The 14124-nt window shown below is 38.9% G+C and overlaps 1 protein-coding gene across 9 annotated transcripts in view; it reads left to right on the top strand.

Annotated features, from left to right (window-relative positions):
* Itsn1 (intersectin 1) overlaps window positions 1–14124 on the top strand; it is a 179685-nt gene that overhangs the window by 49672 nt on the left and 115889 nt on the right. For 8 of the 9 annotated variants that reach the window (XR_007210960.1, XM_048346267.1, XM_048346265.1 and 5 more), the window contains 3 exons: window positions 1837–1896; window positions 4557–4649; window positions 6103–6166. Coding sequence is in view for 8 of the 9 variants with exons in the window: in XM_048346267.1 (XP_048202224.1) it covers window positions 1869–1896; window positions 4557–4649; window positions 6103–6166 (185 nt within the window). In the remaining variant the exon portion in view is untranslated. Of the gene's footprint in view, window positions 1–1636; window positions 1897–4556; window positions 4650–6102; window positions 6167–14124 lie in introns of those variants that run through there. The other variant, XM_048346266.1, reaches the window with a different exon arrangement.

Here is a 14124-nt window from a genome sequence, read left to right as displayed (position 1 = left end):
CCACTCAGATCTTTGGACCAACCTTTCTGCACCCCCAGCAGGTTGATGTCCATTTCCTTCTCCTTTTCTTGGGGGAAGTGGGGAAGAACACTGGGACCGGAGAAGCTCCTGGATAGAGGGTAGGGCTGAAAATCAGGGGTCATCTACAGGTTAGCACACACAAGTGTGGCAGCCTTCTTCTTTCTCTCATTCCCCAGCCAGCGTCTAGATGATATACGCCTCTTCCCCCAGCCAACACCTCTTTCTGGCCCAAATGAACAGCTTCTGAATATTGAGATTTGGAGCTCTCCCAGTAAAAGGCGATAGTATACCTCGCCCTCATACAGAGGCCCATCCAGCAACATGCCTGCCTCCCACACCATTCTCTTAGCAGCCTTCATATCCTCTGTTAAACGAGTATCCTGGGGTCCTTAGGTTAGGAGGAAAATCTCAAAAGTGAAGGACAACCAAAACAGTCAACAAACAGAAAAGAACCAGAAGGAACCAAATAATGTAAACAGAAACCAAAACAATGCAGAATGAACAAAATGCTCACAAGTTCAAGCATCCACTAAGAACTTTATAGAATGAAGGTTACTGCTGGGTCCACAGCTCTAATTCCAGCTCCTTCATTGGCTTCAAGCCACAGTCCTGGTTTCTGCTTCCCAGGCAGCTGATACTGTAAGAGTAAGCCACTGAACTTGGCCAGTGCTCTTTTTGAACCATATGCATTTACTACAATAAAATTAAGTTAAGCATAAGGAAATGTATTCAACAAATCTAGATGTTTATAGTTGAGGAAGAAAACTGGCTTTGTTTCATGTTGGATATTAATGAAAAAATAATGCCTGATGGGAATTTTAGAAGCACTAGGTTTGGATTTGATATTCTGAACAGGATTATTGTGTTACACATTGTTCACACAGTGCTCATAGTCTTTAAGGAACTTGCCGATAGTGCTTTTCCTCTGATTCTCTTCTTTCTCTGTGGTAATAGACATAGGTAAAGTCCTATTTCTTGGGGCTGTGATGATGTTGAAGGAAGGTAACACCTATAAATTACCTAGTACATTGTAATACTAAGGGCTTAATAAAAAGAAGTGGTTTTAACTCCTAAACAGATAGAACTGGTGTAAATACACAGTAAAGAAAAAGTAAGTTTAGAAAGTGACAAATGGGGGGAGGGGTGTATAAATGAACGAAGATAAGTGGTGTGCGGGGATGCAGTCATAAAGTTCAGTGCACATCCTACAAAATAAATTGAGGGGAGGGATGAGGAAGAAGGTTGAAAGAGGTGACATTGTATTCATAAACTGTTTTGTCGAATGGCAAGTCCTTTGTACAACTAAAGATTAAAAAAATAATAACAGGGGCTGGGGATATGGCCTAGTGGCAAGTGCGCTTGCCTCGTATACTTGAAGCCCTGGGTTCGATTCCCCAGCACCACATATACAGAAAATGGCCAGAAGTGGCGCTGTGACTCAAGTGGCAGAGTGCTAGCCTTGATCAAAAAGAAGCCAGGGATGGTGCTCAGGCCCTGAGTCCAAGGCCCAGGACTGGCAAAAAAAAATAAATAAATAAAATAACAGTTGTCATATTGGTAATGGAATAGACTGTCTGGAGCTCTAATGCTTGTTCCGAGTCTTTAGCACTCACTAGTGCCTGTCATTACACGTGACATCCAGCATCTATAAGAAGAGTGAATGAATGAACCCTTTCAGTATAGCTCTGATGTGAAGAGCTATACTCTTGCTCTTGTATTCTTTCTGATCATTTAGGACCGCATGTTAGTGTATCCATAAGTATACAAGCATAAAGTTTTCATAAACTTAAATGTTGCATTTTTTTTTCTCCACAGGCGTCGATTAGCAAGGTACAAGTAACAGAACCATGGCTCAATTTCCCACACCTTTTGGTGGTAAGTTTTCAGAACTCTCTTTTGTTTGATGTATGTTAGGAGCAGATTTTTAAAATTTTTATCAGATGGGAAATTTCAGGTAAAAAAAAGTGGAGTTAGGAGGACTTTGGATGTAGCTCAGTGGTAGAATGCTTACCTAACATTCATGCATTCTGTCATCTTGCCTGTGGTTATTAGCTCATGGCCAATATTGTTTAATTTAGATTCTTTTGGGCAACACTGAAGTGCTCTATTATTCCATCCATATTTTAATATGTCTATCTAAAAGGACAGGAACATTTAAACCATAATACCATTATCAAACATCTAAAAAATCTGTACGCATTATTATACTTATTATACCATACATTTTTACTTGCTTTTCCTTTTGCTTAGAGATGTGGGGATGAATTCCAACAGGGCAATAATAATTTCTCTAGAAGTTGCAGGACTGTGTGAACTGTGAGGGAAGGAATCATCTGTCTTGGACACCATGTTATACTTATAGTGACACAGTGTTTCCTGCATAAAATGTCGAATAACTGTTTTTCCTGTTATTGAGTGTGTCTCCATCTCTCTGTATACCAGACCCTGTGAAGAGGCCAAATGCCACTGTTAGACATTTTGCCGAGACTAGTCACATTTTGTATGAAACATAGATATTGTATGTTTCCACTCTTTTGAAAAGCAGCTGACCTCAAGCTTCTATGTCTGTCACCTAAACTTACTGGATTTGTTTTTGCTTTTTTGCTCTGGGCTTGGGCCTAGAACTCAGGGCCTGGGCTCTGTCTCTGAACTTCTCTTTGCTCAGGCTAGAGTTCTACCACTTGAGCCACAGTGCCACTTCTGGCCTTTTTTATGTGATACTGAGGAATTGAACCCAGGGCTTCATGCATACTAGGCAAGAACTCTACCACTAAACCACGTTCCCAGCTTAGAATTATTTTAGTAAGTTTGTTTGAAGAGGTCACAGACTAATGTGAGGGACTCAAAGGAAATCCTAAATCCCATTCTCTTTGGTTGGTCACTAATTTTTATTACAATACTCTTGGAGGGGAGAGGAGGGAGTTCCTGGAGCTTGATCTCTTAAGTCTGGTCCTTTTTTTTTTTTTTGCTCAAGGCTAGTGCTCTACCTACCACTTAGGCCACACCTCCACTTCCAGCCTTGCTTTCTGGTTTTGGTTTTGGGTGCTGAATTGGAGATAAGAGCCTCGTGGACTTTTCTGCCCAGGCTGGCTTCAAACCATAATCCTCCTATTTTACCCTACTGAGTAGCTAGGATTACAGTCATGAACAATTGTGACCCATCTTATAATTCTCATTTTTTTGCTTATTTATTCGTTTGTTGTTGTTGCTGTAATAGAGCTTGAACTCAGGACATTTACTTATTAAATAAATGCTGTACTACTTGACCAAACTTCTAGTTCTGAATACTCAAATTTATTTATTTATTTATTTATTTATTTATTTATTTATTTATTTATTTATTTTGGTGCCAGTATTAGGGTTTAAACTCAGGGCCTTGCACTCTTATTTGGCTTTTTCACTCAAGACTGGGGCTTTACTACTTGAGACCACCTCTATCTCCAGCTTTTTGGTAGTATATTTCAGATAAGAGTCTCATGGATTTTTTTGCCTAGGCTGGCTTTGAACCACAATTTGCAGATGTCAGACATTTCTAAATAGGATTACAGCTAGTAGCACCCAGTCAGAATATTCATTTAAAAAAAAAGATTTAATGCATTATATTTACATATCATAAAAATTAATGGTTTTAGCTATACAACTTTTTTTTTTTTTTTTTTTTTTTTGCCAGTCCTGGGCCTTGGACTCAGGGCCCTGAGCACTGCCCCTGGTTTCTTTTTGCTCAGGGCTAGCACTCTATCACTTGAGCCATAGTGCCACTTCTGGACATTTTCTATATATGTGGTGCTGGGGAATTGAACCTAGGGCTTCATGTATACGAGGCAAGCACTCTTGCCACTAGGCCATATTCCCAGCCCCCTATAAAACTTCTTGTAAATTTATAAAATTGTAAACTAATCACCATAATATTTTAATGTTGATATTTAAAATATTTGTGTCATCTCAAAAAACATGTTCATGGCCTAGGAATGTGGCTAAGTGGTAGTACTCACCTAGCATGTATGAAGTCCTCGGTTCAATTCCTCACTACCATATGAACAGAAAAAGCTAGAAGTGGCACTGTGGCTCAAGTGGTAGAGCGCTAGCCTTGAGCAAAAGAAGCTCAGGGACAGTGCCCTGAGTTCAAGCCCCAGGATTGGCAAAAAAAAAAAATAAATTCATGGAACACACATGTGAGGATTAAATATTTTTTTGCCACCATCTTCCTTTTCGCCTAACTTTTATCTGTGACATTTAATGTATCGGAAGAATGCAGTTTTAAGTTTAAACTAATCCATTGCTTCAGTTTATGTAAATAAATTATTAACATACTGGGCTTTCATGTAGGCTTAACTGTAGGGTTATGGCACACATTTCTAAGAAGGATTTACCAATATTTTTATTTGCTTTTCTCTTGATTTTCCAAGGAGAAGCATGTTAATTCATCAGACCATTTATACTCTATTGGTGGAACCTTAAGGTGCTATGGAAATTGGGGATGTGAGCCTCTTGCTTTTCTCACTGAATAACTTACCTGTCTTTTCTTTGGACTGTAGGCAGCCTGGATATCTGGGCCATAACTGTAGAGGAAAGAGCAAAGCACGATCAGCAGTTCCATAGTTTAAAGCCAATATCTGGATTTATCACCGGTAATAAGTCAACATTTTCTCATTCTTCCTTAAAAGTAGTGTGTCTGTGGGAATCTGTTATACAAAGTGGAAGTAGGCACTTTTTCCTATTTTGCCTTAACTTGGAGCTTGTATTTTACCATTGCCTTTCTTTTTTTTCTTTTTTTTTTTTTTTTTGGCCAGTCCTGGGCCTTGGACTCAGGGCCTGAGCACTGTCCCTGGCTTCTTCCCGCTCAAGGCTAGCACTCTGCCACTTGAGCCACAGCGCCGCTTCTGGCCGTTTTCTGTATATGTGGTGCTGGGGAATCGAACCTAGGGCCTCGTGTATCCGAGGCAGGCACTCTTGCCACTAGGCTATATCCCCAGCCCACCATTGCCTTTCTTATAACACCTTCAACCCTTTTTGCAGTCCTTTGTGAACGTCAAGCCAGGGTTTGTGGCTTATCACTGATGGGAACTGGTTATGGTCAAAGAACCACCTTGTTTAGGCAGGTTGAGATTGTGGCCTTAGATAAAATGCTTCCTGGATTCTGAACTGGTTTGGAAAACTGTGAAGAGATTCTGAACCTTTATTGAATAGGATATTATTATCCTCTCTAATCAATGTGCTGTTTTGTACTTTTGTCATTTTGTTATCTTTCCTGTTTGATTACTCTTTGGGGAAAATGGGATCTGGATTTCTGGGGAAATGTTTTTACAGCTCTTTAATTTATTAATTCTTAATCATTGATATGATTCTTTTAATCACTGTTACTTATTTTCTGTAAATACAGCAGCATTACCAAAATTTGTACTATAGGTAATGGTAAGAAGTTTGTTTGCTTTTTTTAATTGAGACACTATTTAACTATATAGCCTAGGCTGGACTCAAACTTGGAATATTCTAGCCTCAGCCTCCTGAGTACAGGGTTTGAGATCCCTGAAGGCTTTTTCCCCCTAAGTAGAGTGTTGGTTATCATATTTTGGGGGATCCTTAGGATTTCCCCATACATGTTTGGCATTGTGTTAGGTTTCTTTTAGCTCAGTTTTGGAGGTTTGATTTGTCCTGTTGCTTTAGGCCTTTTTTTTTTTTTTTTTTTTTTCTTTTTGGACCCAGTGACCCATCACCTAACTACTTTCAATAGCACAAGCTGGGACCAACCTTTTAACATGGACCGGGGGAACGTTCAAGATCCAAACCATAGCAGTCATGATAAATAGCTCATATTTTATTTAATAGGTTAAAGTGGACAATCTGTCTTAGAAAATAGTCTGTCCTTTTTGAGATGATTTATTTTAAAAATTAAGTTTTGAAGCTTATGCTGATAGGTTGATCTTACTATTGCTTAAAGGTTCACCATCTGACTTTTACCAGTGTAGTTGTAGTCAGTTTAGTATTTAAAGGATCACCAACTTCTTTCTTTTGTAATTTTCCAGTGGATATTTCTGTCAGCCATTGTTTTTTAACCTGAAACTACTTCTACTTAATTTACAGGTGATCAAGCAAGAAACTTTTTTTTTCAATCTGGGTTACCTCAACCTGTCTTAGCACAGATATGGTAAGTTGAGATTTTATCTAAGTATAATGTAAAATAAATGTTGTCCAGTTGTGTTTGTTGGTTCTTGTCTTTTGGGGGGGCTTAAACTCAATGCTTAGGTCTGTCCCTGAGTTAATTTTTTGGCTCAACGCCAGCATTCTACTGGAGCCACTGTTCTACTTCCTGCCTTTTTGGTAGTTTATTGGAGATAAAAAGTCTCAAGGAGTTTCCTGCTGGGACTGTCTTGTTTATTTATGACTTTTAATGCTTATTTGTAATATGATTTTTTTATGCCTTTTTGTACTATGTTCTGTTTATTTGTCATATGGCATTTTATGCTATGTGGGAGGAAGAACATGCATCTCTAGCTCGGAATAGTCTGTTACTTTTACCATAGATATACTTCTGAAAAATCTCTTTTCTTCTGCTAGTCCTGGGGCTGAACGCAGTTCTCTTGAGCCTCTCTTTGCTCGAGGCTAGAGTTCTACCACTTGTGCCACAGTGCCACTTCTGGCCTTTTCTGTTTATGTGGTACCGAGGAATTGAACCCAGGGCTTCATGCATGCCAGGCAAGCATTGTACCGCTAAGCCACATTCCTAGCCTGAAAGTCTCTCTGTTAATAGAACTTGAAAAAGGAATAACATTTGAATGGCAGTGCATGTTGAAAAACACTTGCACTTAAGAGTGATATTTGTGTCACCAATTTATTTTGGCTTCATCTGCATTACTTTGTCTACATTTCTTCCTTTATCTTTTAATTGAACACTAATGAAAATATTTGAGAGTTATTCCAGGATAGAAATAACTTGTGTTCATTTACACTACGGAGGATTAAACTCAAGGCTTTCCACATCCTAGGCAAGTGCTCTACCATTTGAGCACGTACCCAGCCCTTTTATTTGTGTTTTGTTTAAGAGTTAGGAGCTCAGTAACTTTGCCTAGGCTAACCTTGAACTCATGATCTTCCTGCCTCCATTTCCTGAGTAGTTGGTATTCTCAGCATGTGAAATCACATGCCTTATAATAGGTTTTGTTGAGTTGTCTGGGTGACTATCACAAATTAAGTGATTGGTCTTTTGAAGCCAGAGAAAAGAAAGAATAAAAAACAGGGTAGTGAATGTACTTTCAGTTTGAGGTTAATAACCTTGGGAGCCATACTGAATTGTAAAATGCCATGTTTTCCCCATGTGTAGTTGTTACAGTTAGTGCTTCACTTCTTGAGGTTATTGGTATTATGCAGAGAGCTCTGTAAGGAGAGAGGATATGGTTTGCAGTCATGAGTTTGAATTCCAGCTGTTCCCTTCTGACTTTCATTTGAAACATATACATATTTACCACCTTTGATCCCAGTTGCTGTTTTTTTTCTTTTATTCTTCTTTTTGTCAGTTGGGTCTTGAGCACAGGGCCAAGCACTTCTTCCTGAGCTCTTTTGCTTAAAGCTAGCATTCCACCATTTTGAGCTACAGCTCCACTTCTTTGAGTTGTTAATTGGAGATAAGAGTCATATGGGGACTTTTCTGCCCAGGCTGGCTTTGAACCTGATCCTCAAGTCTCAGCCTCCTGAGTAGCTAGGATTTCAGGCATGAACCACCAGTGCCAGGCTTGATCTCACTTTTATAATTTAGAAAATGATAATTAAAGTTTTTTTTTATAGAATTAAGAGAAAGCTATCATGAAAGGTTTAGTGTAGAACCTGGCACATAATGCAATTGGTCTTCAAAACAAAACACCAGAAATGTAGTTATCATCAGAAACTGGATATTCCACATAACTAAATTGTCTAACTAATTGTCCCTTTGAATGATCAGCCTTTAAAAAAAAAAAAAGCAATCTTATGGAAATAAAGAGTGACAGAACACTTATTTTCAAGCAGAGGCTCAGGACTCACTCTAAACTTTCCTTGATTAAAATTGTTACAAAATGGGCTGGGGATATAGCCTAGTGGCAAGAGTGCCTGCCTCGTATACACGAGGCCCTAGGTTCGATTCCCCAGCACCACATATACAGAAAATGGCCAGAAGCGGCGCTGTGGCTCAAGTGGCAGAGTCCTAGCCTTGAGCAAAAAAGAAGCCAGGGAAAGTGCTCAGGCCCTGAGTCCAAGGCCCAGGACTGGCCAAAAAAAAAAAAAAAAAAAAAAAAAATTGTTACAAAAACTATGCACTGAAATAAATGTGAGAACTTTCACAGGTTTTATATATATATATATGTATATATGCATATTCCTTTATATTTGGATATATTCACAATGAAAGTAAGTGGTACCAGGTTCTGTGCTGCTTTGGGAAATCTTCTGTCTTTTCATGTTTGTTAGCTAGCGTATTGGCTGCCAGGCTCTGTCTTTCCGTTAGTGAGCACCTACCTCTAAAGCCATTCTATTGTAGTTCTAACTTTTGATCTGTGTGAGCGAAAGGCTTAGAGGGGAAGAACACATGAGCAGAAATCATGCCAGAAAGTAATCTTGGTTAATTTTTAAATTTGATAGTGTATTCTAATTTTAAAATAATACATAGAATCCTTCATAGATTTACATTTCATCCTTACTCAGAAGCCATGATGATCTCTGTCTTTCTACTTTAGTAAATATGCTGTTAAAATGTAATATTGTTAAGTTTCAATGCGATCTGGTAGTAAGCTTAGATATCTTTTTTCCCCTTCTGACATTCTTCTACATTTAGGAATAGTATATTTTACTCTTACTAGCCTTTATATTAGAAAGGAATTAAAAAAAATCCACACATCTTTTCCCAAAAGAACTATCTCTGAAAAATACTTTGAAACTTTATAAACCAAGGGTATCTTAAGATGATGGGCTAATGTAGCATAAAAATGAGCAACTCTGTCTTCCAGCCCTAGCCCTGATACTTATTTACTTAATAACCCTTGCCAATACTCAACTTCTTCCAGCCTAGGTTTTAAAAATTGTAAGCAATAGTAGCTGTTCAAACAAAACAGTTTCCCTTTCCTGCCTCATACTAATCTCATGTTCTTATGTGGTTTTCCTGGGAAGGTCCTAATTTGACCCCTGCTCTGCTTGTAGAGAAAGGAACAGGGACTCATTTTATGAACTTCTATGTCCATCATCTGGAAGGAAAAGAATTTATATTGCATATTAGGAGCTGTTTGGGTTTTGTCTCAGAGCCTTATGATTTGGGCTCTGGATTCCTTTCCAAGACAAGGTATGTAGACTGATGAAGAGTGTATGTGAAAAACCTTAGTAATTGTTTGTGTTTTCTAGTACTGGGTTTTAACTTAGTGCCTCTTGCTTTGTTAAGCTAGCATTCTTAACATTTGAGCCATGCTTCCAACCCCGGTTTTTACTAGTTATTTTGGAGATAAAACCTAGTGAGCTTTTCTGTCTGGACTGGCCTACAACCACAATTCTCCAGATCTCATTCATGTCTCTTGAGGAGTTACGATTATGGGCATGAGCTACCAGTGCCTGGCTAATAATGTTTTGTTACCATGTAGAAGTTACATTCTAATTAAGTAGGTTCTGAGTTCTTCAACTGTTTGTCTCGCCAATCTGATTTCTCATGAACACAAGAAGAATTCTCAGAAGATGGAATTAGGTCAGTATGTGCAATGCCAATTATAACAGCAGCCAAAGATGATACATCTTCCTAGAAATTATCTTACTAATAAGGAACTGGAAGGAAACTGGAAAATATCCTTTTGGGACTTGAATGCTTAAGGAGGAAGCAGAATGGACAGTTACCACAAGGGTGCAACAAAGAGAAAGAGTTTGGATAAGGGTTATGAGATCTGAGAAAGCAGGGCCCATGGAAATGGAAATGAGAAAAAGGGACCTGTCTTCCACCCTTACCCCCAAAAGTGAAGAGAGAAGCCAAGACATAAAGGCACATTGAAGAGGCTGCTAATCTGGTTTCAGGATGGGGATGGGACCAGGCAAATGCTTTATACTTGTACTGTGAATGACACCTCTGAATCTATATGAAGGATCTTCAGCTCCAGTTTAGACCAGTTTGCCAAACTGATCTACAAAGAATCAAGTTACCCTGCACTCCCGATTCCTTCTCCCTGAACCCTTATTTTCAAGTCTTCACCATCTCAGTTCATGGCATCTGGCTTTGTCACCCAGTAGCCCAGATCAACCACTCATCTCTTTTCTTCACTTTCATATCAATCCATAGCATTTCTTACGACTCCTTTTAGAGATTATATCCTAAATCGGGCCAGTTTCATCACCACTGCTGCCGTCCTGATCTGATATCTTATCTTTGCCCACTTATGACTGTAAGGGTAGCTGAAAAGGAAACCTGCCACATGGTTCAGACAGAAAGGAGTTTATTGGGGGGGGACAGCAAACTGCCAGCCCACACAAGATGAAGGTGTGGGGAGACAGGAGGGAAGGAAGAAGGGAAAAGGAGGGAAAGAGAGCAAGAGAGAGCGAGAAAAAGAGTGGGGACTCCTGTTGAGCTGGATTATATAGGGAAGGCAGGAGGTATGGCCAGGTGGATTGGATGTGACCTCAGAGAAGGGGGAGGTAGCTGCCTCCAGGTGTGCCAGTCACCTAAGTAATTCAGGTACTGGACACAGACTTAAACAGGTGGGGGGCATCTGCATGGAGCCCTCCTGGGGGTGGACTTTACACTGACTACCAAGACTACATTACTCTTCTATGAAATTTCATTTTCCAAGGGCTGGGGATATGGCCTAGTGGCAGGAGTGCTTGCCTCGTTCGTATACATGAAGTCCCAGGTTCAATTCCCCAGCACCACATATATAGAAAACAGCCAGAAGTGGCGCTGTGGCTCAAGTGGCAGAGTGCTAGCCTTGAGCAAAAAGAAGCCAGGGACAGTGCCAAGCCTCAGGACTGGCAAAAAGAAAGAAAGAAATTTCATTTTCCAAGTAGCAAGTGAATGATGCTTTTTTAAAAAGTAAATGCATTCGCTAGAAAGAGCACCTCAGTAGAGCTGCTTGCCCTCCCAGTAGTCCCTGAGTGGGCTTGATCCTCAGCATAGCAAGAAAGCAAACAAAAAGTAAATACACTTAAAGCTCTCCATTGAAAGTCATCACCAAGGCTACACGTCCTAATGTGGTCCGATTTTTGCCTTTTCCCTCATCTCTTATTTTTGTCACTTCTTTATTTTTGACCTCAGAAGATGACTTTTCTATTTTTTTTAAGTGGTCTGCAGTTTGTCCTTGCCTTCAGGCACTGCGCTTAGCATTTCTTCTTCCTGTAATGCAGTTCTAGATCCTCTGTAGATGACTCGTCAAGATTTTTAGTTTGTATGTCACCATTTCTGCCTTCTGGCTTCTTCTTTTCTCATTCAGTAGCACTTAGCACAGTATAGTCACTCCCATTCACATTTGTTCTATACTATCTACTTGCGCCAAGAAGTAAGCTCTGAAGGTAGAGACCTTACCTATGTTTTTCATAGTTAAAACTCCAATTCCTACATAGTACTTGACCTCACTTTGGTAGTGCCACCCAGTTGTCTTTTAGAATGAATGAACAACTGAACCAACTGAATAACCTGCATTGTTTGGTGTGACCTTTAGCTTAGAAAGTATCAAGTGGGAGATGAGTGGCCTTTGACTAAAGATACCTGTAGTCCCTGTTCTGCATCACTGAATGTGATGGGACCTTCCCCCTTAATCCTGTAATACAAAAAGACTAAGTTCAGACCCACCTAACTCCTGTCCACTACAAACAACAAACCTACCAAGTAGAGCTCAAAGTTATTTTGGTAGTTCTTTTTCGTTTCTGTCTTTTTTTTTTACATCATTTCCCTTACATTGCAACTTGCAGTACTTTCTCCCACAACAGTGGGTAGGAATGTGTGTGGTTTATTTGTACAAACCAAGTAAAAAAAAGCTTACCTTGATATCCAGCATGTCTCTGCCTGTTCTCAAATCACAGTCCACTTTGCTGTTGTGTCGTCAGCGTTAATGTCAAGCTTAGGGAGTTGGTTTGTTCCAAGAGTCAGATGCAGCAATTGTTTTCTGGGTTACGCATATACTTTTACTTTGAAGTTTTATAAATTGAATTTCATTATTGTCAGCCTTACCATTAGACTTTAGTGAATTAATAGAAACAAGTTAATTGGAGAAATAATTGTAAGTGGGCTAGGAAATGGATGACAGAGCTTGGTGTGTGCGTGTGTGTGTGTGCACGCGTGTGTGTCAGTACTCAGACTAGAACTTAGGATCTCATGCTCTTGCTCAGCTTTCTTGCTCATGGCTAGCATTCTATCACTTGAGCAATGCCTGCAGTCTGGCACTTTGTTAGCTAATTGGAACTAGAGTCTTATGGACTTTTCTGCCATGACTGACTTCAAACCATGGTCCTCCATGTCTCAACTTCCTATGTAGCTAGGATTTACAGAGGTGAACCACCGGCATCTGACTCAGTCACACGTTCAGAATAGAGAAAAAAGCGGAGAACCACAAACTCAAGTAAATATTGGAATTGGAAGTGGTTGAATTTATTAGCCTGTGAAACTTGAGGATTACATGCTCCTTTTTTTTTTGCTTATAGAGGCACTTGAGTGGAAAGGTTTTTAGAAACATTACATTCTTCTAATTAATCAATTACTAGAAAGTCTCTTCTCCCCCAACTACTCTCATTCCAAATAGGTTTGGGGACCAGCAGTGTGGGAAATAGAGGGTGGGTATCATACTGATTCTTTTAAAGTTAAGGAATTCTGAAGCATGCGTGTTGATGTTAATTAATGGCAACTGTTTTTCTTCCCTGAAAATTTTTTGAAATAGCTAAATTTCTTTACTGAAATACTAATAAAAGGAAACTTCACATTTCATTACTTAACTTCCTTTCATAAAACCTGAAATTGAATACAAAAAGAAAGCAGCTAGATGCCAGTTTCAATTATAAATGTATGCAAGAATGAAAACAAATCTTAGAAAGTAGAACTTGACAATATACGAAGTCCGCAATGCTGTGGCATAGATGAGTTTATGCCAAAGTACAAAATTGCTTCAGAATTAAGAACTTTTGTCTGTATTAGTTTTTAGTTATGTGATTGTGGGCTTACGAAAACTAATATATTTTAGTGTAAAATTTAATGAGACTTATATATATTTGGTAAGATGTCTATAGATAGGGGAAAATTAACTCTTAAAATTAAAATGTTTCTGTATGCTAACATATACACCTACATGTGGAAATGAGGGGTAATGTTTTACTTAGAATTTTGGCAAAAATGATAAAGTTCCTTAAAATAGATTTAGCAACTGACAAGAAAAAGCCATGTAGTTGATCAGGAATTTTATCGAAGCTAGGAATGAGCAATCTGTAGAGAGGGCAGATTCCACAGGCATGTTTGCTGAAGTAAATGGTCATGATTGCAGTGGGAGCTGGGATTCCTTGCCTGAGCGAAACAGAGCTTCCTGCAGCTCTGGGGCTCCACTTCCTGCTTCAGGAGCTGTCTGTATTTTCCAAAATAATTGTGCTGACATTTTCAGTTGTTATCACTGTTGGAGATTTTGAGTCTTCATTATGTGCTTGTGCTGTTTTTGTGGTGTTGCATCACGTTTCCTCTTTTTTTTTTTTCTTTTTGGTAGACCCCTAGCTATATAGGATGACTTTTTTGTGAAATTTTATTTCTTTGGGGGACAATTCCTGAACGTAGTTCAGTTTAAAAGATTGCTAGTCATGGCATTAATTTTAATTGAACGCTCACTTGCCTTGTTAATGTTACAAAGAAGTTAGTTTTGGGGGGTTTTATTTTTATAAGATTGGGTTTAAAAAAACAAACCCTCATACTCTTAACATCTGGATTAGAAGAAATGAAATCCAAACAGACTTTTTCGTTTAAGTCATGAGTATGAGTATGTATAGGTTTATTGTGCAATGTAATTTCAATTAAAAGTATAAATCCTTTTCTGCCTTTTGCTTACTTTTTCTTAAGAGAAAATACTTTATTTAAAAATTCATTAGCAGTTGCACTCCAACCAGGTATGTCTTAGCAAGCATACTGAAAGCTCAGTATTCAGG

Source organism: Perognathus longimembris, chromosome 5 (genome assembly GCF_023159225.1).
Source record: "Perognathus longimembris pacificus isolate PPM17 chromosome 5, ASM2315922v1, whole genome shotgun sequence".
In the NCBI taxonomy this organism is placed as follows: Eukaryota; Metazoa; Chordata; class Mammalia; order Rodentia; family Heteromyidae; genus Perognathus; species Perognathus longimembris.
Note: the sequence above shows the minus strand (reverse complement) of the source record. Positions and strands in the feature narration are given on the sequence as shown.